The 26,247-nt window shown below is 40.7% G+C and overlaps 2 protein-coding genes across 5 annotated transcripts in view; both read right to left on the bottom strand.

The window, feature by feature from the left end:
- The window catches only part of SPG11 (SPG11 vesicle trafficking associated, spatacsin), a 96,374-nt gene extending 89,742 nt beyond the window's left edge, over positions 1-6,632 (bottom strand). For all 4 annotated transcript variants that reach the window (XR_005216472.1, XR_005216473.1, XM_037834098.1 and 1 more), the window contains exons 1-4: positions 6,360-6,632; positions 2,804-2,988; positions 1,734-1,958; positions 1,368-1,569 (exon numbers count right to left, since the gene is read on the bottom strand). Coding sequence is in view for 2 of the 4 variants with exons in the window: in XM_037834098.1 (XP_037690026.1) it covers positions 1,368-1,569; positions 1,734-1,958; positions 2,804-2,988; positions 6,360-6,622 (875 nt within the window). In the remaining 2 variants the exon portion in view is untranslated. The remainder of the gene's footprint in view (positions 1-1,367; positions 1,570-1,733; positions 1,959-2,803; positions 2,989-6,359) is intronic.
- A 13-nt stretch (positions 6,633-6,645) lies between these two features.
- On the bottom strand, positions 6,646-17,305 carry PATL2 (PAT1 homolog 2). The gene is made up of 15 exons (XM_037835100.1): positions 17,290-17,305; positions 16,479-16,666; positions 15,776-15,856; positions 14,900-15,042; positions 14,298-14,372; positions 13,933-14,074; positions 12,524-12,644; positions 12,329-12,426; positions 12,056-12,109; positions 11,818-11,951; positions 11,526-11,685; positions 10,889-11,029; positions 10,391-10,488; positions 9,671-9,820; positions 6,646-6,766 (listed from the first exon to the last, which is right to left on the bottom strand). Exons 1-15 carry the CDS (start codon positions 17,303-17,305, stop codon positions 6,646-6,648), a joined length of 1,722 nt encoding a protein of 573 aa, XP_037691028.1.
- Positions 17,306-26,247: the final 8,942 nt, after the last annotated feature.

Here is a 26,247-nt window from a genome sequence, read left to right as displayed (position 1 = left end):
CTCAAGACAAATGAAAACAAGAACACACACATATCAAAACTAATGGGACGCAGCAACAACAGTACTGAGAAGGAAATTTATAGCCCTAAATGCCTACATTAAAAAAGATGAACGAGCTAAAGTTAAAGACCTATTGGCATGTTTGGAGGAACTAGAACAACAACAACAAACTAATCCCAAAGCAAGCCGAAGGAAAGAAATAACAAAAATTAGAGCAGAAATAAAAGAAATTGAGAACAACAACAAAGAGAATCAACAAAACCAAAAGTTGGTTCTTTGAGAGCAATAAAATTGACAAGCCTTAGCCAGACTGACAAAGAGAGAGAAGATGCAAATAAATAAAATCAGAAATGAGAGGAGGTACATTATTACTGACCCCATAGAAACAAAAAAGATTATAAGAGGATACTACAAACAACTATAGCCAATAAATTAGACAACTAAGATGAAATGGACAATTTCCTAGAAACACACAAACCTACACTGACTGAAGAAGAAATATAAGACCTCAACAAACCAATCACAAGTACAGAATCTCTTATCAAAAACCTCCCAACAAAGAGAAGCCCAGGACCAGATGGCTTCACACAAGAATTCAACCAATAACTCCAAGAAGAATTAATACCAATCCTGCTCAAACTCTTTGAAAAAATTGAAAAGGAGGGAACACTACAACTCATTCTATAAAGCCAGCAACACCCTAATACCAAAGTCAGATATAGATTCTACAAGAAAAATTCATTCATCTAACGAATATAGTTGCAAAAATCCTCAACAAAATACTTGCAAATAGAATCCAACAGCATATTAAAAGAACTATATACCATGACCAAGTGGGTTTTATTCCAGATATGCAAGGGTGTTTGAAAACAAGAAAGTCAATTAACGTAATAGACCACATAACAGCTACAAGTTTGGGCCCTAAGAAATACCTTAGGAAATTTTTAGCTGGAGAAAGCTAGCTGAATACATCTTGTGAAAGTCCTCTAAGAGAAAAGTGATCTCCAAGATAGCCAGGATCCCAAGCTACACAAGAAGAAATTCTAACACAGGGTAAACAGCATTTCTCTTCCCCTCTAATGTGGGGCACAAGTTGGGTGGATAATGCCTGATGGATGACATAAATCAAATACAACAACATAAATCACATAAGTAAAAATCAAAGCTTTGATGTACATCCAAAAACAAAAAGGTGAACAGTGATCATTTGTACACATGATTTTATAACCTCACTAAGTAGTAGCTAGAATGTGATCTAACTGAAAAAAAAAAAAATTTTTTTTTTTTAAAAAGCTTACAAATACATTTTTAACCTCTTATGACTCTAATTATTTGCCTCAAATTAGAAATCACAGCAATCTACATACCTGAAATACAAATTTAAGTTAACAGCGATTGCAGAGTTGGAGGAGTTCACAATCACTACAACGTCTAGGTCTTGAGACACTTTCAGTGAAGTGAGAGAAGACATCTTGGCTGGCTCCTGTTGCTGCTCATTACACATATCTTCTTGGTGAAGGGCTAAATCCACATGAGCAACATGTGTGCCATTCACAATGTCAAAAATATCTTTTGAGTTAGAGTTAAGGAAAATGTCAGTTTTAAATATGCCTAAACATTTAAAACAAAGGACAGAATAGAGCTATGGATGCCATCACTGCAACCTTGTAGGTAAAATAACAGAAGGAGGGCTGCATCTGCATATCAATCAATATTTTTACTGCCAAGGATACAGATCCAGCCTAAACTATTCAAAACAAAAAGAATTCCTCCACAAAGCTGTGTGTCAATAATCTTGTCCACTGCCTGTGCAGGCAAGGGTAGTTTAAAACAGTTCAGTACTCTAATCTCAGCATCTCTTTCAGGAAACATAATGTGTAAGATGATACAGTTGTTGATGAACAATAATGATGTGTTAGTGTGAAATGACAGAATTCTTAAAGAGAGTAAGGAAATACCTATGAAACAAAAGGATATTATTTCAAACTCACTGGTCACAAGTTTATAATTGGTAAATTTGATTTTATAAACATAACACAAACAGGTAAAACCAAAAAAGAAACCGCATTTAACTATGTCCAACTCTAGGCAGTTATTGTTCATACCCACCTAAGCAAATGGTCATTGGGAGGCAGATGATATGATCTACAATGCCTGTTCCTTTTGTTTATTGCCAAAATCTGACAGCACATCAGAAGATTCAAATAAGCCTACTTACCCATGGGACCCCATAAGAGCAATCACAGACTTTTTTTCTTTAAGCAAAAGAAGGAAACTTAGAATGGGGCGTAGAGGGTAGGTGAGTATGCCTTAAAAATAGAGGCCTGAGTGCTCTGATTCTGCTCTCTGCAGCCATTAGTCAATAGCTCTATAAACAATCTAGATCAACACTGCCCAATAGACATATAATGTGAGCCACAAATGTAATTTTAAATTTTTTAGTAGCCACATTGAAAAAAAAAAAAATAGGTGAAATTACTTTTAATAATATATTTAGCTCATTATATCCAAAATATCATTATCTGGTATTACTACAAAAAACTGAGGTGTTTTCCTTTCTCAATACTAAGTCTTCAAAATATGGTATGTAGTTTACACTTAAAGAACATCCGTCTTAATTCATACTAACCACATTTCAAGCACTCAATAGCACCATCTGGCTAGTGGCTATTATATTAGACAATGCATATCCAGATGAACCCCCCTCCCTGGTTTCACCTCCATGAATTTTCCTAAAATACATAAAATTACATAGTAATGTCACAAATTTAAACATGTTGAGAGATCACTTGTAGATACTTACCGATATCGTGATCTTCGATGAGCTTTTGTAATGTCTCCCCAGGACAGTTATATAAAATAGCTGCATCACATCTTCCATCTTTCAAATTGAATTCATAGATGAATAGTTCATAACTCTCACTAAGAGTGAGCAGTTTGGGCTTATCTGTTGGTGTGCTGCTGTTATGAGAATTCTCCCACAGAAAGCTAAGGAAAAAATAAGTTTAGATTATTATGATATTGTATATCCACAATATTCACCCACAATGGTCGGGGTAAAAGGGCAGAATAAACAGAGAACAACCCTTTAGTTCATCTGTTACCATTAATTCTAAATTCCAATATAAGAGATTGTAAACTGTGCTAAGACTTCCCTCCTAAATATGTATATTGATTATATGAAGTGGTGCTCACAATAAACAAAACAGGTTTTTGCTAACTTAAATGCTTTCAAAGACTTTCTTAAAAAGTGATTATTTGCATTTATAGACTGTGAAGAGTACTTCAACACTCAAAATAGAATATTATAGAACAGCTCTGTCCACTAGAACTTTCTGCAATGATGGAACAATTCTTTATCTCAGCTGTCCAATACAGTAACCAACAGCCACATGTACCTATTAGGCACATGAAATATAGATAACAAAACTGAGGAACTGAATTTTTAAGTTCATTTAATTTTTTATGCATTTTTTTATTCTGAACTTTAACATATACGCATAACAGTGATAACTTTCCAAGTATGATTTAACAAGTAGTTGGAGAGCAAACTTCAAAGAATGTTATGGTTTACAGTTCCACAATTTCAGGTATTTCCATTATTGTAAAATATAACATATATACAGAAAGGTGTTAACTTTCAAAGCACAAATCAATGAATAGCTATAGAGCAAAATTTCAAAAACTGTTATAGGTTACAGTTCCACTATTTCAGTTATTTCCTTCTAGCTATTCTAACACCTTAGCATCATATATATATATACACTTATTTATTTACATAAAGTTTCAGTATTCATAACCCTTTGTTAAATCCTGTCTTGTCTGTTGCTACCCTTTCCTCTTGTTTAATCACTTTCTTGATCTTCAGGGGTGTCTAGGCAGTGACCACCCTAGCTTGTTCTTATTGAAAGGGGTTGTCAGCATTATGGGGAAGGGTCTGCATCTGATGGTTGTTCTTAAAGAAGCTGTTGCCTCTGGGTTTTAGGACTTGTCTGGCATAGAACACTCTGGTGGATTTAAGTTTCTGAGAAATAAAACTTAGTGAGTGACTCTTTACAGAATCTCAGATAGGGATCTAGGTATTTGGGGACTACTGTTGGTAAGGGCATGGCATATTGCAGCCATCTGGGAACTCTTAGCTGAAATTTGCATAAAAGAAACCTCCAGGATAGCCTCTTGGCTCTGAGATCTCTTAGTCACTGTAACCTTATTTTGTTACCTTTCTTTTCCCCTTTTGGTCCAGTAGGCATTTTCAATCCCTCAATGCCAGGGACAGGCTCATTCCTGGAAGTTATGTCCCACATCGCCAGGGAGACTCATTCCTCTGGGAGCCACATTCCACATGGAGGGAAGGTTAATGAATTTATTTGCCGATTTGGGCTTAGAGAAAGAAAGGCCACATTTAAGCAACAAAAGATGTTCTCTGGAGGTGCCTCTGAGGTGTAATTATAGGAAGGCTTAGCCTCCCATTTACAGCCCTAGGTTTCACAAGAGCAAGCCTCAGGATCAACTTCATGTTGATCATGTACTAATGGCTACTGTACTGGACAGTGTGGTTATAGAATTTTTAAAGCACTGTGATGTCAAAATACCAAAACTGGCTAATAAGGCTAGAAATAGAGTAATGACATTACACCTTCAAATTAAATTAAATTTTAAAAATAAAATTAAAACGGTTCCAAACCTAAAAACAGTGCAATGGACTAATGAGGCTAGCATGCTGACAGTTTCATCTTCTTTAAAGCTTCCTTTTTTTTTTTTTTTTTTTTACAGAAGGAACAACCCAAGTAGTTTTATATCAAAAAAAGAAAAAAAGAAAAAAAAAAAAAAAAAAAACTGGACATGGTGCTAATACATCCTTATTAGAGAAAAAGATTGAAATATTTACATGCCTGTCTTTGTACCTGGACTGATGTTTTTTCATGAACACTCAATTCCTGACTGTTTACATTTGAAAATCTGGAAAACAACCTGAATGTCAAATATGGAAAAGGTTAAAAAAAATTAAGACATTTAAAGGCAGAATACTATGACACCATTAAAATCATAAGCACATGGACTCTATTATATTGCCATGTGGAAAGACTGAAATTTTTCAATGAAAAGAACTTAATATAGAATGTAGTGATTTCAACAATATAAAAAGGACTGTACATACTTTGAAAAAAGAAGTAAATGCTGACTACTATAAACTGTCCCTTGTTGTTACCCTATGAAGTATATTAATTGAATTAAAATTCAATTAAAAACAAAAAGAGGCCCTCCTTGCATTTCCTCCTATCCACTACTTTCATTCAATAGTTTATGTGCCCCATATTTCATGTGTGTATGTCTTATCTTCTCTATCAGGTTCTCAAACACCTAAAAAACTCTTCTGCTTCTTTCTCTCTCTGTCCCATTTCTTTCTTTACATCTTAACATCGGTGAATAAACTAACTTCTCCTACCGGAAGATTTCTCTTCTTAACAACTAAACATCAGGAATAAGGAAGACAAACAGAGAACAGGTTTAAAAAAAAAACGAACCTCTACTAAATGTCAGGCACCGTTAAAGGACCTGGAGATTGCAAGGTGGGTAAGACACCTTTTGGCTACTCAAAGTCTTAAAAGGGAGATCGTTTCTAAAATGTTTTCCATTATTAAAAAGAGCCCAAATACTCAAAGAGCACTCTCAAACTTCGTGATGTAAACTCTTAAGTCAAGGACCAAGAGTTACGGAGGTGGAAAGTAATGCATTATGCTGTAGTTATGTTTGTTCCATCTCCCCAACTTCTGTGAGTCCCTTATGGGTAAGAATTTATGTCTTATTCAACTTTTCAGGCACTGCTCCTAGCCAACAATAGGCGCATAATAAATACATTGAATGAATGAATAAATAGGTAAGTGAATGGACAACTTAGAATAGGTCCTTGAAAAAAAGAGCCTACATGTGACTGAAAGAGCTAATTATTTCAAGGACAAGAGATAGGTAACAGGATGACTCAAATTAGAGATGATCCACAGCAGGTCATCTTTACTTGATTTAACTGAAAGAAAACAATTAATACATTAAATTTGTGTTGAATGAATCAGCGCCTAAGGAGAGCCTTTTTTGGAGTTCATCCTTTTGGGTTCATCCAGGCTAGAGGTGGAGCCGGACACGACCTCCACCCACACGGAACGTGAAAGCTGGGGTGCCGGGATGCAAAGCGAGTGCTCGGCCCCGGGCTCCCAAAGTAGTTTCCTAGAAAACCGAGCTCGCCTCTGAGGCGTTCCCGCGACTGTCACTCCTCTCCCGCCACCCCTGTGCCAGGAAGAGGGCATTCGTGCGACCACTCAGGGAGCTCCTCCCACACTACCCTGACCTCCCGCAGCACTTACTGCTGGAAAGGGCCTTCGAGACAGCAGCCGCAGCTGCCCCCGCCTTGGCCGCCCGGCGCCAAGTAAAGCACTTGAAGGCTGCCCGCAGCCGTCAGGCTCCCCAGAATCTCCTGGTCTCTGTGCAGCTGAGCCCGGGATCCCAGTCTCGCTATAGCCTCGGCGGGGACCGGCACCAACAACACCGGCAAAACCCGCTCCATAGCCTCAGCATCACAACTACCGCAGGCTGTGGCAGCACTTCCGGCCCCCTCCTTTGCAGCCATCTTAGCCGAGCGGTTCTTTCCGCTTACCAGCGGCCGACCCACTCAGTACTCGGCTGCAAGCGCTGGGATTTGCTCCTGAGCATGCGCAGTGTATTTGTGCGTGAGTCCTGTCTCGTGACTATCGCGTTACATTCCCAGCCGGTGCTCCAGGAGGGGGAGGCGGTCTCACCCACCCATACCGCTTTCATCTCATCAGGTGGTGAAATCCTCAGAAACTATGTAGCCGCCTCTCTCTTTACTGCCACTACTCTAATTTGCATCTTCAGCTGTTCTTGCCTAAACTATCACAGTAAACCAAACTGGCCCACCCACCTCACCTATCCAGCCACAGTAATTTCCTGCTTTGACTCAGGCAAAGCCTCATCTGTCTTCGGCCCAGAACCATTCTTTGTTTAGTTATCCTGAAATATATGAAGGCTTGTTGAGCAGCCTAGGGTAGGCCTTCAGGCTTTATGATATCCGTTGTAACAGGCTGGGAGACTGTGTAGGTAAGGGGTTACATTCCTTAGTTCTCTCGGGAAAGTATGATCCAAGGTTGTCGGCAGAGAGGGAAAGGAGCAAAGGGGATTGCAGAAAGAAGTGTGGAGTAGTCATTTTGGACAGGTCTCCAAACAGCAGTACTTTTCTTACCAACGCATTCTTTTTTCACGCCCATGCTTTGTGGTCTGGTTCCCACCCTCATTTTTTTTTTTTTTTTTTTTTTTGGACCTTGTTTCTGTAAAATCATTTTTTCCCCTGCATCGTTTTCTCCCTCTTTATAGGGGTGCTTTCACTAGCATGCAAACATACTGTAAATTGCCCAGCTTAAAAAAAGAAGAGGAAATCTTCCCTTAACCCACTTCAGTCACTACCTACTGCCAAGTTTTCCTGCTTCCCTTTTAGCAAAATTCCAACTTGCCTTTGTACTTCCTCTTTCCTCATCTCCATTTTCACTTTAAACCCTCCAATCAGGCTGCCATTTCCACCAACCCACCTAAAGCACTACGGGAGGTTTCCAGTGATCTCTGTATTGTCACAACCAACAGTCACCTCTGTATCATCATTCCTACAATCAACCACTTGTCTCAAAGTACTTTTTTTTAATTCAGTACCACTTCCTTCGTTTTCTAACTATTTCACTAATAACTTTTCCTCAGTCTCCTGTGTTGGCTTTTCTTCTTAAATAATCTCTCCTGTTTTCCTGGAATTGAATACCTTCTTGATGCCAATAGCTCCCACTTGTGTTCCTGCCCTTTTCCTTCAACTCTAGACTCATGTTTAACCACCTACTTAATATATCTTCTTAGATTTCTAACAGACCTCAAATATAAAGTGTCTAAAACAAATGTTGATTTTTAACGTCCTACAAATCCATTTTTCTCCTAATCTTTCCCACGTCAGTAAGGAAAACCCTACATTGTACTCAAGCTAAAAATCTGGAATATCCTTGATTCTTAGCCACTCCCATCCCCCCTCCCCATCCAGTTCATCAGCAATGACTGTCGACTCTTTCTTTCAAGACATATTCCAAATCTCTTCTCCGCTTTCCATCTCCCCTATTATTCAGTTCTTGCCTGGGTTGTTGAACAGCCTCCAAACATTCTAACTTGCTCCCTCTCTTCTTCTCTTAACAGCCATCAGAGTGATCTTTTAAAAACTAAATCACATGTCACTTCCCTGTTTAAAAATCCTCTGAGACTTCCATCACAGTTAGAAATTCAGATTTCTTTCTTATGGCTTACAAATTTAGAACTTGCCTATTTCTCTCCAATTTCGTCACCCCTCCCCTTTCTCTGTGTTTTTTTCCTGGGACAGACCAAGTTCATTCTCACTTTCGGGGATTTGAGCTTAGTAGTGCCTGGGAGAAATACTTTTCCCCACATCTTGGCCTTACTGGCTGTTTGACATTTGTCTCAGCTGAACTGTAACCTCCTTCAAGAGACCATCCTGGAGTGATCAATCTAAAGTCCAGTCAGTCTCTCATAAATCCAGCTTTGTGTTCACCATAACACTTAACACTACTTGATATTGTGTGTCAGCCCCTATTCAGCCTCAAAAGAGCAGGAACTTTGTGTTGGTTACCACTGCTAGCCTAGTGCTTAAAACAGTGCCTGGTTCATAAAAGACACTCCAGTATTTGTTGATGAATTTATGACCTTGTTTGTCAAAATGAAACCAGATATTTTCTATCCCAAGGGAGATATTTATATCCAACCCTTTTTGCTCAGCTAGGGCTACTTTCTTATCTTTATAAAAAATAGCAACATTTAAGTGATTTGCCAGGATCATACTATGGTGGACATAAGGCCTTGTCCCTTTATACTTAATCCTTTGAGCATTCACACAGAAGTCAGCAGATGGCCTTCATTATAGCTCTTAACTTAAAAACAAGTTTCAACACACAATTCTCTTTTTAATTATACCTTATTATGCATGCTTTCTTTTTAGGCACATTCTGGGTTTTGAAGGATATGAAAATGTTTGGAGCAGGTCCTCCAATGTATTAAGGCATAAGAAGTGTCTTGAGACTTTTTCTGGATCCCTGTACACAAAGACCAGACAGCTAGTGTCTGATAATTAAGTTTCTCACATATGCATATTCCAGAACAACCAGATCAGTAGGTCCAGGCAAGCCTACGAAAAGAACAGGTGTTAACTAAAAACAATTCTATTTTTAAAAATATTTGTGCAATTTAACATCTGGCTCTTTCTAGCAGATGGTAAGTCCTGAGACAAGGATGATCTCCATGTTGTTCATGTTTACGTTATAGAATAGTTGGACCTCAAATATTTCTTGAATGACTAAATGAACAATTCAGTTTCTCAAGTTAATTCTTGACCTCATATCTGAGCATGATAAATGACCAAAGGGCCTGGGAATAAATTAAAAGATTTGTCTGAAGAAACAAGCCACAGAGCCCTAACTTGGGCCAGACTGCTTACTCAGTAAATGCTCTAGTTTCTAGGACTACTTCTAAAAGCAGTTTATCCCCCATGCTCATAGTTTAAAAGAAAGAAGAAGCAAGTGACCGAATCTAGATTGAACTTGAACGAGAGGCCATTACTTACTCCATCCTGGCCTCCAGCTGCTGCACCAACTGTTTGTCCACGTGATGACAGAACAAAGGAAGAAGGTTGCTGGGGAAGGCTAAGGGTTCTGCCAGAGACCCTGTAGGCATTTGGGCTATCTCCCAGGCTATCAGAACTACCATGTCTGTCCTGGAGGGTAGAGAAGAAGAAATACATCAGAGCTGAGTAATGCAGGTTGTCCTTCCCTAAGGAGCGTTTAGTATTTATGCGGAAACTGAGACTCAACACAAAAGGTCTTTATTATCCTTCCACGACTACCACCCACCATCCCCCACCCCCTGCAAAAATTAACAGGTGTGCACCAGGCAGGCAATCCTTAGTGCTTTACAAGTCTTCCTTCTTATTTAAACTTAAGTAGTCTAAGGGGTTGGTGCCATCACCCCTAATTTATAGATAAAACAAAGTGAAATAATTAGCCCAGAAGTTATAGTGCTAATAAGTGATAGAATTCAAATCTAGGTCTGTTTGACTCTAAAGCTTGTTCCCTTAATTATAATGTTACACTGCCTCAGACAGGAAACCAACACTCTAGGGCATTACAAAAAAAAAAAAGAGGACAGCTACAATCCTGCAATTTCTCCTTTCTCTGCCCAACCTCCTTACCCCATACTTGAGTACACTACTCTGGAAATACCTCATTTGGCGCCTACACATCCCAGGGGTAGTGGAATAGCATTTAAGAAGACTCTGTGGTCTTACCAAGCTGTGTGCTCACTGTTCAGTTCCTCTAGAGAAGAATCCAGAGATATCAGCTGTTCCCCATGACTCAGCAGGGCATAGAGCAAAGATATTCCAAACTGCAAGTGATACATAGTCCAGAATAAAATTAGTTCACCCTAGGCATTCGGTGCTTCCCTGGCTCTGCCCTCGTAAAGGGGATATACAATCAAAAAAGTTTGGTGACATCTTTGCTAGAGTGATGCTAGTCAAAGTGTGATCCACACGCCAGCATCATCATCATCTCAGGGAGCTTGTTAGAAAATCAGACACATGGACTCCACCCAAGCCCTGCTGAATGAAAAAAGTCTCTGGCAGTGGAACCAAGCTATCCAGGTGATCCTGGTGCTCACTAGAATCTGAGAAGCACTGCAAAGGATAAGATCTGTGGAGAGGTGAGAACACTCCCTTCCTCATTGCTTACCAGTGATACCACCTGGAAGCCATCTGTGGCAAGAAAAGCCTCCCAGTGTATATTACCTGATTCTGAAGGGCTACAGTGACCGGCCGCTCTAAGGAGCCAGGAGGTAGCAGAATTAATCGCTGAAGTCCTTGGAGGAGTTCACGGAAGGTCAAGTGACTGATACATTTTCCCAGAGGTTTGAATAACATTTGTAAGGCCTGCAAGAAAATACAGTAAGCACCTCTCACGAACTCCACTACAAGTTCATCTCATCCTACCTTGACTGCAGTCGCTTTCCTTGTTGCCCTGCCTTTGCCATTTTCCCGGTCAGGTAACTTACTGGGCCCATCACCACTCCAGTCCCTCCATTCCTAACACTGGATCCTCCAACACCCATTTATTCTAGAATGCCTTCCCTAGGTAAAGTTGACATGAGTCCCTATATTCTTCAGGGAGTCCTTATCTTCTTAAACCTCAGCAGCACTCACACCTGTGCTACTGCACACCTATTTGTTTTCTTTTGCCCATCATGCCTGAAGAAAATCAACTGTTCCTATAGCAGTGTGTTCTGTAAGTCCTCCACCTGAGGCTGGTGGGGCCAGGAACATCCCATCACTGCCCAGCACCTACTCTGGCAGTGTAGGGAGTTAAGGGGAAGAGAGATCACTTATGTGTTTATTGAACCATCCTCTTCTCCACTCAGTGCCTTGTTACCTGATCAGCCACATCCCTCCGGACCAGGAAGGGCAGATGGTGGGTGATAGCCAGAAGCAGGCTAACAGCCTGATCCTGGGGCAGGAAGGGGAGCAGCCGAGCCACTAGAGCTTTCCCCTTCTTCACAGAGAGCACCTGCAGGAAAACATCTGCTGCCTCCCTGCAAGGGAGATAGGAGAGCATTTTGAGAGTCTTGCATAGAGGAGAGAGCCATAGAGGAGATGGCCAGAAGCAAAGCTAACATCTTTGCTTAGCCTTCCTTCTGTGCCCAGGTGTGGCCCTTCCAACTCACTCCAGGTTATTCTGCTCCTGGGTCTTCAAGGCCTGGAAGAGCTTTTCAACTTGGTTGCTCTGCTGCTCAGAGGAGCAGGGCTGTGGAGACCCACCCTTCTGGCCCTCCTCTAGCTCTAGTAACTGAAGAAACATCTGGGATTTTGGAAGATGAGAAAAGAGAAAAAAAGATCAATTGGAACAATATCCTATTATCAAAGCTAACTTAGGAGCTTATTCCCAATGAACTGATATCTTACCTTCTCAATCAGGTATAATACCCAAAGCCTCTGACTACTTGCAGCTCCTGTGTCCTAGGAGAAAAGAGTCCTGGCAATCAGTCACACCTCCAGAGCAGTGGTCCAGGACCTTGTCAAGGACCAATTGAGCTGGAAGGGCTAGACACAAAGTCTGATCAGAATTCTCCATCCTCACTCTAAGGTCACAATCTGAACTCAGACGAGTGCTGCAGACCTTCCCCCCACCCTGAGACAGGTGACAGAAGAAAGATCCTGGGAACATAGTGCTCTTACCTGCTCTTGGGTTCCATGGGATACAGCATCGATAGCTCGGCGAGGGCTAAAACACGTTGACACTGCTACCTGGCCCAGAGAACCCTCAATGCGAACCACTGCATGAAAAGTCAGGCTAGGTATATACCCCTCCACTTTCTACACTCTGTCCACCCAGAGGTCCAGCCCAATTCAGGGGGTCAGCCCTGTTCCTACCTGACTCATAAGCCTCTGACTTCTGAATGTAAGGGGTTACCAGCTTGAGAGACTCAACCCGACTCCTTCTTCCAAGTGGCTCTTCTTCTGTCTGCTTCCTCTCTAGTTTCTGATAATATTCCTAAGTCCATGTAACAGGAAAGCAAACATATCTTCTGAATTTCAAATTAAAGTTCTCAAGTGCAACCTCTTAACACATGCTTTCCTACAGCATTTATTCCAGAAACGATCCTGGCACCTTAGGCCCTTCCAGCAGTTATTCTAAGCAGTTTAAGCACCATGGAGCCCACACCACCTGTCTTGGGCTTCCCACCCCAAGTATTTAAAGACCTAGATATCACCACCAGATAAGAAGACATGGCAGGGAGCAAAGTGGAGGGCCAAAAAGCAAACCTTTTTGAATATTTGCAACCTTCCTGTCATTCCTCATTTCCAAGTACACACTTACACTGCACACCACGTAATCCCCCTTCCCTTTTTTTTCCCCTGGTAATTCTACTTGTGCTTTCCAAAACCAGACTTAGCTGATGGTATGAAGACAATCAGCATCTTGGAGTACAGAACTAGCATTAGGGATCTATTTGTCAATTGTCCTCTAAGTCAGATTTACACTTCTGTGAATTTGCTCAGAAGCTCTAATATCTTCTTCAAGAAATCTGAAAACTCCCCCAGCTAAAATGCAGCCACTGACTGTGAGTCAAACAAGGACCTGAATAAGGTTCCTTCACTTAAGGGCAATGCTAGAAGAGACAAGAGGACAAAATGAGCTTTTTCACTTCCAATGACTTTGGCAAATAGAGGGTATTTGAAGCTTGGTGAAAAGAAAGGGAAAAACTAACATAAGTGGGAAGAAAATAAAGATGGGGACCTTGGTAGGGGGCTTGTGGAAGTTGAAGAGAAATGAAACACAGCCTAGACAACCCAAAAATCCATGGACAAAGTGACCTTTGCCCCATAAATAAAGGGGAGGTAGAAAACAGGAAAAAATAGTGTATTTGCCAGCATATGTTCAGTTCAACAAATTGAGTCCTACTTTTTAGGATCTTATGTTTTTAGATCATAAAAAGAAAGAGACAAGTAGATGAATATTTATTACAAAACATTTCTAAGATCCACAAAAGAGTACAAAGGACAGAAAGGCCATATTCCCAGACTAAACAGGGGAAATTCTCATGAAAGGATGGAAATGAAACCTCAGGGTATGTTTAGAGAATGGTAAATAATCCCATTTGGCTGAATTGTCGGAGAATGGGGGATTGAGATTGGCAGGGGTCAACATTAGAAATACCGTCCCCACCCAACAAGGCCTCCATGAGTCTTTCTCAGAAGAGAAGATCAGAGAGGGCCTATGGAGTACGGCCCCATCTGACCCCCAGAACAGAGGCTGGGAAGAGCACCCTGGGGCTCACCTGGTAGTAATAGTCATCCAGACGGGGGTTCTCACTCTGCAGCTGAACCATCTGCACTTTTATCACCCAGTCCTTCTCTTTTCGGGTCATGAGGTTAGCATAGAGGTCTGGCTGCTGAGACCAAGGCTTCTTGGCTGGGGGACTTCAAGCCAGGAGGAGCATCCCTTTAGACCTACCCACCCCTGCCACAGTCAACCCCAAGGAGGGGTGAGCAGGGCTCTCTGGGAAGGATGGGGCAGAGTGCAGAGGTGGACAAGAATATGAGAACCTTAACTGTGCAGGGGCTTTGGGGGTAGATGCCTGCTCACAAGGGAATGCTCAGCATGCAGACGGGCACTCCTCAACTCTGCTCATTTAGACTTTACCTCAGTGTGCGACCACACTGCTGCTGCTGCTGCTGCAAGATCCGTTGGTGCTGAGGGTGGAGCTTGGTCAGATGGCTGGGGAAACTTAAAAAGAATCTTGGGTTGGGTGAAAGGAAACTCTCAGCTCCCTCAAACTTATTCAGCTTCTGGAAGCTTCAGCTGGACATTTAAGGGAACCCTATCTGTTTATTTGCCTCCCCAAAGTCAGCCCCATGAAAACTCATAATCCTAGCTCAGTAGGGTTTACATTCCCTGCCAAGATATGATTTCCTGTTACTTGGCTGCAGGAAACCTTCTTGCCACAGTGGAAAGCCTTCTGTCTAGTTATCAGGAGTTCTAAGTCCTAGTCTTGATTCTGCTAAGCTGGCTGGCCTCAAATAGGTTCCTTTTAATCTCCCTGGCCTCCATTCCCTAATCTGTGAGAGAGAGAAGGAATTGGACCATATCTCAGACTTCTGTTACTAAAATTTTTAAAGTATTTTTCTGTGGCAGCTGGTAGAAATCCCCACTTCAACTCAGCTACTGCCTCCTGAGGCCTCCAGGGAATAACTTAGTGTCCCTGAAATTGGAGTCCCTGGCACCCTTGCACCCTGAACCAGTACCTGAACCTAGGGGTCCATGAGGTTGGTGGGCTGTAGAAGAGAGATGGGTCCAGTGAGGGCAGTCGAGGTCCAAAGTGTCGCGCTGGAGAGCTGGCGTTGGGAAATGCAGACCGGAAGGGGACAGGCGACAGGTAGTCGAGAGTCTGAGAGAGGAATTAAAAGGTCTGGGCAAGGGTCATCTTCACCAACAGAATGCTGCTCTTCCTGCTAAAGCTCAGTTCTTTTCCCACCTACCTTTTCCCTCAAGAACCTCACCCAACATTTTGCCATCTTGGTGGGGAGGGTCCACTGGCCACCTGTGAAGGCACCAGACTGTGGATCCTATCCTTGTTTCCCACAGAGTTTGTCACCTCCTAGGGAGCACAGCCCTGCAGTCTCTGCCAAATGTGGGGGCATGTGCTTTTCCTACTATTGACACCCCTCCTCTCCTCTAATAGTCTTCTCTCAGGCTCTTGTGTCTTCAGCCACAAGGGCAGTGCTCATCGGAAGTCCTCCTCAAAGTTGTAGCTCCCTTCTAAGTTCTCCCTGTGTGATTTCTTGGTCTTTGAATTCCTCCATACCAGGGCCATGTTCCCATGGTCATCTTCTAACCCTAAGCTCAGTGCTGCTCACCTGCTGGAATATTTTGTAAGGCAGGAGTAGGGATCTAGCTTTGTCTTTTTTCATATGAACAGCCATTGTCCCAGTACCACTTAAGAAGTCCACCCATGCCCCTGATTGGGCACACCACCTCTGTCATTTACTGAGCTCTCTTACATGCTGGGTCTACTCCCACCTTCCAGGGCAAACTTAAGAATAGACTAAGCACACTCAGGGATGGAATCTTTTTCAGCACCCAGTCACCTTCTCACAGAACAGAGAATGGAGCAGACTCACCTGCCACAGAAAATGCAGAGAGGCTGGTGACATCCCCAGCACACCAGGGGTTTTGATTCCAGGGGAGCCTGGATGTCCTCTCTGGAAGAGGAGAGAGGGAAACCCAGGCTGGAAGGGCCCCCCTATGGTGTCATCTATCTACACCTGTGCCCATGGGGGAGTAGGAAAGCAACAAGACCAGCCATTTCCAACATCCAGGAAAGTGGCAGCCTGGGCCTCCCTCATACGCAAAGTCCTCTGGGCCAGGACCCCTCTACTTTCCCTGAGAGGAAGCTAGATGGTATCTCAGAAGTAGGTTGAAGGAAGGTGTGAGCCACCTTTCTGCATGGGAGTCCTTGTCTCACCATTGGTTGTGGGAATCTAATGGATGGAATATCAGCAGTGAACTGCTGATACACAGGGGGCCCAGGGTCAGGCAAAGATGACTCACCTCCAGCCCCAAGTAGCAAGGCCACCTCATATGGGCAATGCACAGCCCCACTAGGACCTGATTCTAATGTGAGGATGGCATCAGAAACCAAGTGAGAGACAGGAGAAAAGAGGGAAGGAAGGAGAGAGATCCTATTCAGATTCTAGCCTGAAATAGAAACTGTTAATCCAGAAACTGTCTTAGAAAAAGGTGAAGAAGAGGAGAGGGATGTTTAGTGATAGTCAGGGAGCCACAGACAGTTCAAGACAACTCCCCAACCTCCCACCTCAGTACCTGGGTGTTAGGGACAGCACTGAGCACAGCTGGATCCCTGAGATCTTTCTCTTCCTCTTCTTCTTCTTCCTCTTCCTCCTCTGGGTCTGGATCTGGATCCAGATCCTCCTCCTCCTCCTCTTCCTCCAACTGGAAGTTAGGCACCAGCTCCTTCTCAGGAGCCAGGGGACCATAGGACTTGCCTGGCCCTTGGTTTGTTAAAGAAGCAAGGTAGGGGCTCAGGTGTGAGGAGCCTCATCTAGAGAGGCTGCTTCTCAGCATCACTTCTGTTCCTAAGTGTTCTCCAGCAACATTTCAAACACCACCTCCTACTCTCTGGGCTTAGCTTAGCATCCCTTCCCCAAGGTGCCCTAAACCATTCTCCTAGAACAAACAGAACCTGGCAGATGCCAAACGCCTTCCCTTTCCAATTCCCCTCTTCAATATCCTCATTAAGTACCACCACAGGCTTTCCACCTCCTCTCCCTCACCCCACAGTCCTCTTCAGTCAACTAAGTTTCAGCTGCCCTAACTCATTGCAATTTAACCTTTCTGTGTGCCAGATACTTAAACATAAATTCATTTAACTCTCAAACAGTCCTACGAGGCTGTTATCAATGATTTCACTATATAAATGAGGAAATCAAGGCCTAGAAAAGTGATCCCAGTTGCTCAGAGTGATGTAGAGAAGTAACTAATAAGTGGGGGAGGATTTAGGAATCACTCCCAACTCTTCTGGACGCCCAAGCCCATATCCATCCACTGAGCCGTGCCAGCAAGCCTCTGCACCCCCATGCTTTTTATCCAGACACCAGGGTCTCTTTGGTGGTACCTTCAAGGCATTTCATCTTGGCAGGGTGGTGGACTTCCTCCATGGCTGTTTCCTCCAGTGAAAGAGCACTGTCACTCTCAAGAAGGTAAACCTGGGATGGGGGAAATACCAGAGACTAACCCCTCCTCAGAGAAGTGTTGGAGTGAGACCCTGGGTACTCAGACTGCCATAAAACCCCCACCCTCAAACCACACCAGCCCAGCTCTAGGGGGAGGTCCTGCCAAGGGCAGAGATGGGGGTCAGGGCTAGGAGTTGGAGGAGAGGCACATCCCACACAGACACCATAGGCAACCATCTGTGCACAGTGAGGGGATTCCATAAGCCACATAGTTGCTGCTACTCACCGCCTGACTGTTGCCAACCTGTCGGCTTAGTTTAGCCATCGCTGCCTAGGCCGGGCCTATTTGCTTCTGCTGACTTTAAGAGTCCTAGCCCCTCCCCTGCTCTCCCATTAAAGGGCTAGCACCCCCCCCACGCCCCTTGCATCTTGGTAGAAGTATAAGAACATAATGGAATGATAAAGAAAACCCGTGAAAGAGAAAGAAGCTACATTTTCAACTATCCAAGGTTGTGAGTAGACTTTATGGAGTTTTAAAGGGTTGCCAGGACTCGGGGCTGCAAATTAGAGTGGCAATGCTCAATCTAGGGGCAGATGTTTAAAAAGACCCCCGTTTTCCACACCATTTATAGAACGTGGTGAGGTTATGTTCCATTGAATCACTGGATTTTAGTCCAACTAAATTGGGTGGAAAAGGTGGATTCTGATGAAGCGGCCTAACAACCAAGTTCTTGGAGCTTCAGGGCAGTGAACTTGTGGATCCCTATGGTTCACCGTGGCTGGCTTCTGTGAGCTTGCATGCTACCCAGCTCCAACTGATGAGTTACCCCATGTGAATTTAGAAGGCAGATCTTCAAGGTAAAAACACGTCTGCATCAATTACACAGACAGTCTTGAAATGGAAATCTGGTCCAGAAGCTCAAGAGTAAAAACAAAGCAAAACAACAGGAAGCACATCAGTACTGCTGGACCAGACTCACCTGAGGCCCATCTACTAAGCGGTCCTGGGTTCCGTGCCCACATCTTGTGTTCAGCTGAGACCCACATGACTTTGTAAAACTTCTGAATAAAAACAGAAGTTAAGCTAATTCCTCCATAGCAAAATGCACATTAGGGCCATGGTTCATGATGCCTCTAAAGGGAAACACTTGTTTCAAAAGTTTTCTATAGCCCAGAATTGTATGACTGGGAGAAAAATTTTAAGTAGCTTGAAATCTGAAAAACTTTTCAAAGCTCTGAATTGGGTTCAGGCCTTTTTGGTAATGTTATTCAGCTGTTTCTCTCAAGGACTTACTGATAACTTACTTTGGTCTTATTAACCAAAGGGCCAAATGGTAAATTTCAGTATTCCAGAATGATGTATTAAACTGCTGTAAAGACCAGGTCTTAGGGAGACCCATTTCCTACATGTAGGTTTTCTTTGTGAATGGACTTTCTGTACCAATTAGTACCAAAGCAGGTGGATCAGACCTTAATCTTCAAGACCACAGCCCTGCTCTGACTGATGGAAGTTTCACTTGGGGATCTGTGGCTTTTGTAAAAGTCATCTACCCTTGTCTGGAGCCTCACTTGCCTCCTGATCCCCTAGATTTTCTAATTTTCATGCCATTGTTTAACCAGGCCTTGTGTTAGGCTTTGGGGTAAAGCTATAAGACAGGTGCCACCCATGGCCACTTAGAACTTATCATAAAGTAAGAAGTACAGACAGGTAAACAGGATTATTGAATCAGATTTTTAAAATACATTAGATTTATCAATATTGGTTCCTCAATTGTAACAAATTTACCACACTAATCCAACATGTTAATAATGGGGGAAGCTGTGGGGATTGGGGAGGTGGTATATATTGGAACTCTGTACTTTCTGTGCAATTTTTCTGTAAACTTAAATCTGCTCTGAAAAATAAAACCTGTTTTAAAAAAAAAAATTATGTGTTTATCATTCCCACTTGAGAACAGGGATGTATAGTCTTCACCTTGCACCCCAGCATTTAAACCCAGTATCTTGAACATAGTAGGAGTCTCAATAAATGTTGATTGAGCTGAATTGAAATGAAAAATGATGTCCCTCCCCTCAGAGGCTTCTTCAGGTCAGGTTCTCACGGACTCTTGCCTGCCACCTGGGCACATCCTACTCTAGTCCATTCTCTATGTTGCTCCCAAGAAATGTTTCCCCAAGAAAACAAAAATCATTATTTTAAAGACAGATTTGACTAAAAACATAAATAAAATCTATATTGAAAACATGTTTATTCCAAAATAAGTATTAATAGATCAAAGATTTAAACATGAAAAAAATTAAACCTCAAAAGCCCTATGTTCTAGTTTGCTAATGCTGCGGAATGCAAAACACCAGAGATGGATTGGCTTTTATAAAAAGGGGGTTTATTTGGATATACAGTTACAGTCTTAAGGCCATAAAGTGTCCAAGGTAACACATCAGTAACCAGGTACCTTCACTGGAGGATGGCCAACGGCATCTGGAAAACCTCTGTTAGCTGGGAAGGCACGTGGGTGGCGTCTGCTCCAAAGTTCTGGTTTCAAAATGGCTTTCTCCCAGGACGTTCCTCTCTAGCAAGCTTGCTCCTCTTCAAAATGTCACTCACAGCTGCACTCTTTTCAGTCTCTTTGAGTCAGCACGTTTATATGGCTCCACTGATCAAGGCCCACCCTGAATGGGTGGGACCACACCTCCATGGAAATATCCCATCAGTTATCATCTACAGTTGGGTGGGGCACATCTCCATGCAAACAACATAATCCAAATGTTCCAACTTAATCCCCACTATTATGTCTGCCCCACAAGATTGCATCAAAGAATATGGCTTTTTCTGGGGGACATAACACATTCAAACCGGCACACCCTAGAAGAAATAATATGTGAATATACATAATTTAATTTGGAGTATAGAAGACCTTTCTACCCAGGACCCCAAATCTATAAACCATGAAGGAAAACTGATAAATTCATCTACATAAAAATTTAAGATTTATAATTGGCATAAACAAAGCTAAAAGAACTTTACTTTGAGTCTGGTACTCTAAGTTTAGCTTTTAAAAAATTGTTTATACAACCCAGAATCCTTGAATCTTGAAGATAATTGTATAAAAATGTAGCTTATGAGGGGTGACAATCTGATTGGGAAAGCTCTGTGACCACACTCCTCTTTGTCCAGTGTATGGATGGATGAGTAGAAAAATGGGGGCAAAAAAAAAAAAAAAAGGCACCCAGTGTTCTTTTTTACTTTAATTGTTCTTTTTCACTTTAATTTTTATTCTTATTATTTTTGTGTGTGTGGTAATGAAAATGTTCAAAAATTAATTTTGGGGATGAACGCACGACTATATAATGGTACTGTGAACAATTGAATGTACACTTTGCAAGGTATGTGAATATATCTCAATAAAAATGAATGTTAAAAAAAATGGCCTATGAAAATGTTACACATTCAGAACAAAAAAGTATGAAAAAACAAAAAGTTTAAAAAAAAAATCTGTCCACAAAATCTAATATTATGCAAATATTATATTACATTTATTAGTTATCAAAATTTCTTTATGCTTGAAAAAAAGTCTCTGTAACTTATATTTTACCTAATTTTATACTAAAATTCATATCAACAGACCTTACATGCATATCACATCATCCTCTGATAGTTTCTAAAGTAGAAATCTGAGAAACTGCTTTGACTCATTTCATTCCTCTCTCCTCCATATGTCAGCTATCATTTAGCCAGGTCAGTTCTTTCAGCAAAATGTCATAATTCTTCCTCTTTTGTTGCTCAGATATGGCCTCTCTAAGCCAACTCTGTAGGTAAACTCACTGCCTCCCCCCTGCATGGGACATGATTCCCAGGGGTCTAAATCTCCCCGGAAGTGTGGGACATGACTCATGGGGATGAGCTTGGCCCTGGCATCATGGGATTCAGAAAGCTTTCTTGGACCAAAAGGGGAAGAGAAATAAAACAAAAAAAGTTTCAGTGGCTGAGTGATTTCTAATAGAGCAGAGAGGTCATTCTGGAGGTTATTCTCATGCATTATATAGATATCCCTTTTTACTTTTTACTGTATTGCAATAGCTAGAAGGAAATACCTGAAACTGTTGAACTGCAACCCAGTAGCCATGATTCTTGAAGACAATTGTATAGCTATATGGCTTACATTGTGTGACCGTGTGATTGTGAAAACCTTGTGGCTACCACTCCCTTTATCCAGTGTATTGACGGATGAGCAGAAAATTGAGGACAAAAAGTAAATGAATAACAGGGAGGGATGAGGGATATTAGGCATTCTTTTATACTTTAATTTTTATTCTTATTCTTTTTTGTTTGTGATAATGTTAAAAAAATTGATTGTGGTGATGAATGCACAACTATATAATGGTACTGTGAACAACTGATTGTATACTGTGGATGACTATATGGTTTGTGAATTTATCTCAATAAAGTTGAATTTTTAAAAATATCAAAAAAAATTGTTTAAAAAAAACCCAAAAAATTTAAGGTGAAAATTATTTTCTTCTGAAAATTTTGAGAGCTCAGAAAAGGTGGTATTTAGCCAGATAGTTTTAGCAATATTTTTATTTACAGTGGGTGGTAATCACATGTCATCCAATCAGTAAGCATGTCAAAATTAACATAAGATATCTGTGTACATTTGGAGACTGAGACATATTTGACTATATTCTAAATTTCAAATAAAAAAAATTTGGCCTAATTTTAATAAGAAAAATATGAGTTTGTATTTTTAATTAATTTTCAAAATGTGAGATTTTGGGAATATAGGCTAAGTGTATAAACACATATTTTTACTGATCTTTTACACTGAAATATATTTGGTTATAAAAATATCAAAAATGTTATTATTTTTCAAAACTATGCCTCTATTGACATTACAAGAGAAGTACATATGTAGACAGAAAAGCTGAGCCTTTGTCTTCCAAATCTATATTCAATCCATAATCAGGTAATTCTAAGATGATTTATTATAATTTCCATATTAAAACTTTTGTGTTTTATTGTAATTGTCACATTTACAAAGAAACTTCTAGGAAAGAGAAACTTTTAAAAACAGATCGGTGTTGCAATTAAGGTTGATTTTCATTTACCTAAATCATTTATGACATTTGGAAAGCTTTTTCAAACCTCGGAAAAGGCAGTTGTTAATATGACCTCATTAAAGTATACCTAAACTTGGCAAACTATTTCTGTTACATGTGTAAGTGAAATTGAATCAATAAGATTACTTGCATGGACAAAAGTGAAGACTTGCCTTTCACATTTAAATTAGGCTTGCTCACACAAGATAATGCCTGAAAACAAGTTGGAAGAAATTACTAATGAGTTTGTGAAAGCTTATTGCATTTTCCAGTCTCTTTTTATCAATGTTAATTATTTGGGGAGTTTCAAGTTTTACTTTTTCACTTATCTTCAAACGCTCTTTATTCATTTATTTTTTTTATAGATGGTATTTATTTATTTATTTTAACTTTTTATTTTGAGGTAATTTCAAACCTAACAGAACAGTAACAAAAATAATATAAACCCCATACTGAGAACTCCAACATACCACTATCCACCCACCCCAGATACCCAGACCCACCAATTTTAACATTTTGCCACATATACCATATCATTCTAAATCTATCAATCCACTTTCTGAATACATGAGCATAGGTTGTATACATCATGCTCCTTGAACATTACTGCTATATACATTTCCTTAAAACAGAATATTCACTAGTGTAACCACCTTAAGTTACACTAGTGAATCTAAAGTTCAAGACGTTTAACCTCGAAATAAAGCTTACAGTCTGTATTCCAATTTTTTCATATGTCCCAGTAAAGTACCTTTGAGTCTTTTCTCCTCCTTTGTTCAATCTCATCCAGGATCATGTATTGCATTTCATTGTCATTGTATCTTTTTTTTTTCCTGTTTTTTTTTAAATCATTTATATTGAGATATATTCATATACCATGCAGTTACGCAAAACAAAGCGTACATTCAATTGTTTACAGTACCAGTAGATTTTGTGCATTCATCACCAAAATTAATTTTTGACATTTTCATTAACACACACACACAAATAATAAGAATAAAAATTAAAGTGAAAAAGAACAATTTAAAAAAGAACACTGGGTGTTTTTTTTTTTTCCTTCCACCATTTTTCTACTCATCCATCCATAAACTGGACAAAGGGGAGTATGGTCCATATGGCTTTCCCAATCGCATTGTCACCCCTCATAAGCTACATTTCTATACAATTGTCTACAAGATTCATGGGTTCTGGGTTGTAGTTTGATAGTTTCAGGTATTTACTGCTAGCTACTCCAATTCACTGGAACCTAAAAAGGGTTGTCCATATTGTGGGTAAGAGTGCCCACCAGAGTGACCTCTCAGCTCCTTCTGGAATCTCTCTGCCACTGAAGCTTATTTCATTTCCTTTCACTTCCCCCTTTTGGTCAAGAAAATGTTCTCCATCCCAAGATGCCGGGTCTACATTCCTCCCCGGGAGTCATATTCCACGTTGCCAGGAAGATTTACTCCCCTGGGTGTCAAATCCCACTTAGTGGGGAGGGCAGTGACTTCACCTTTCAAGTTGGCTTAGCTAGAGAGAAAGGGCCACATCTGAGTAACAAAGAAGCATTCGGGAGGAGGCTCTTGGCACAATTATAGGGAGGCCTAGCCTCTCCTTTGCAGCAACTGTCTTCTCAAGGGCAAGTCCTGTGGTAGAGGGCTCAGCCCATCAAACCACCAGTCCCCTATGTCTGTGAGCACATCAGCAACCATTGAGGTGGGGAAGCCCAAAACCCCTGTATTCTCCACCAGCTCCTCAAGTGGGCTCTGCATATTTTTTTCATTTTTTTTTAATTAACTTTCTTTTTAAATTAACTATAGCAAAATAAAAATTTTTAAAAAAGATATACAATAAAAAAACATTTCAAACAAACCATAACAAGGGAGTAAGAAAAAGACAACTAGCCTAAAATAACTACTTTACTTCCAACATGTTCCTACTCTACCCCAAGAAAATAACCTAATATAGCAACATTTCTGTGAAATTGTTCCTACCATACCCATCAGAGATTAACAACCATAGTCCTTCCTGGGCATTCCCAGATGTTAAATTTACCCACGATAGCTTATCTGTTCTTATTGGGTTATCTTTCCCTCTTCATTAATTGCTCTCTGTCACTAGTTCCCCTACATTCTACATTATAAACCATTTATTTTAGGAGTCTGTTGTTTAACCTCCAGGTGTTTGTGAATTTTCTAAGTCTATGATGGTTACTGACTTCTAATTATATTCCATTGTGGTCAGAGAATGTGCTTTGAATAATTCCAATTTTTTTTTTTAATTTATTGAGGCTTATTTTATGCCCCAGCATATGGTCTATTCTGGAGAAAGTTCCGTGACCACTAGAGAAGAATGTATATCCTGGTGATTTGGGATGTAATGCTCTATATAAGTCTGTTAAATCAAATTCATTTATCAGATTGTTTAGGTTTTCAATTTCCTTATTGGTCTTCTGTCTGGTTGATGTATCTATAGGAGAGAGTGATGAGTTGAAGTCTCTCACAATTATTGTGGAAATGTCCATTGCTTCCTTTAGTTTTGCCAGTGTTTGTCTTCTTTGGTTTATGTTCGTCAGATATATTTTTCCTCCCTGTCTCTTATTGTCCTTTAATGAACGAATATTGAATCTCTTTAGTATTGAACCTTTCACTATATCTCTCTCTCCTTTCTTTGCTTCTCTGTTGGTAGAGCTCCCTTTAGTGTCTGAAGTAGGGCAGGTCTTTTATTAGCAAAATCTCTCAGCAATTGTTTGTCTGTGAAAAATTTAAGCTCTCCCTCAAATATGAAGCAGAGTTTTGCTGGATAAAGTATTCTTGGTTGGAAATTTTTCTCTCTCAGAATTTTAAATATGTCATGCCACTGCCTTCTCGCCTCCATGGTGGCTGCTGAGTAGTCACACTTAGTCTTATGTTGTTTCCTTTGTATATGGTGAATTGCTTTTCTCTTGCTGCTTTCAGAACTTGCTCCTTCTCCTCAGTATTTGACAGTCTGATCAGAATATGTCTTGGAGTGGAATATTCTATTTGGAGTTCGCTGGGCATTTATGCTTTGTGTATTTATATTCTGTAGAAGGTTGGGGAAGTTTTCCCCAACAATTTATTTGAATACTCTTTCTATACCTTTACCCTTCTCTTCCCCTTCTGGGACACCAATGAATCTTATATTTGGACATTTTATTTTATCTATCATATCCCTGAGGTCCATTTTGATTTTTTTGATTTTTCCCCCATTCTTTCTTTTGTCTTTTCATTTTCCATTCTGTGGTCCTTGAAGTCACTGATTCATTGTTCAGCTTCCTCTAGTCTTGTACTATGAGTATCCAGAATCTTTTTAATTTGGTCAACAGTTTCTTTTATTTCCATAAGAACATCTATTTTTTTATTTACTCCTGCAATTTCTTCTTTATGCTCTTCTAGGCTCTTCTTCATGTCCTTTATATCCTGTGCCATGCTCTCGTTGTTTGTCTTTAGTTCTTTGATTAATTGCTCCAAGTACTGTGTCTCCTCTGATCTTTTGATTTGGGTGTTTGGGTTTGGGTTATCCATATTACCTGGTTTTATCATATGCTTTAAAATTTTCTGTTGTTTTTGGCCTCTTGGCATTTGCTTTACTTGATAGGGTTCTTTTAGGATATGTAAGATTATACAAAGCCTAATCTCTAATTTGTCAGATCTACAGCTTGGTGGCGTACACTTTCTCTAACTAACTAGCAGATGGCATCCACAAGTCACCTATTCCCCTCATATCAGTTCTCCCCAACTTTGTCTTTGTGGTGTGTGGGAGTCTGATTCTTGTGGGGTCCAATTGGTGCACCAAGTTTGGGT

The sequence above is a fragment of the Choloepus didactylus genome, chromosome 4, assembly GCF_015220235.1.
Source record: "Choloepus didactylus isolate mChoDid1 chromosome 4, mChoDid1.pri, whole genome shotgun sequence".
Classification (NCBI taxonomy): Eukaryota; Metazoa; Chordata; class Mammalia; order Pilosa; family Megalonychidae; genus Choloepus; species Choloepus didactylus.
Note: the sequence above shows the minus strand (reverse complement) of the source record. Positions and strands in the feature narration are given on the sequence as shown.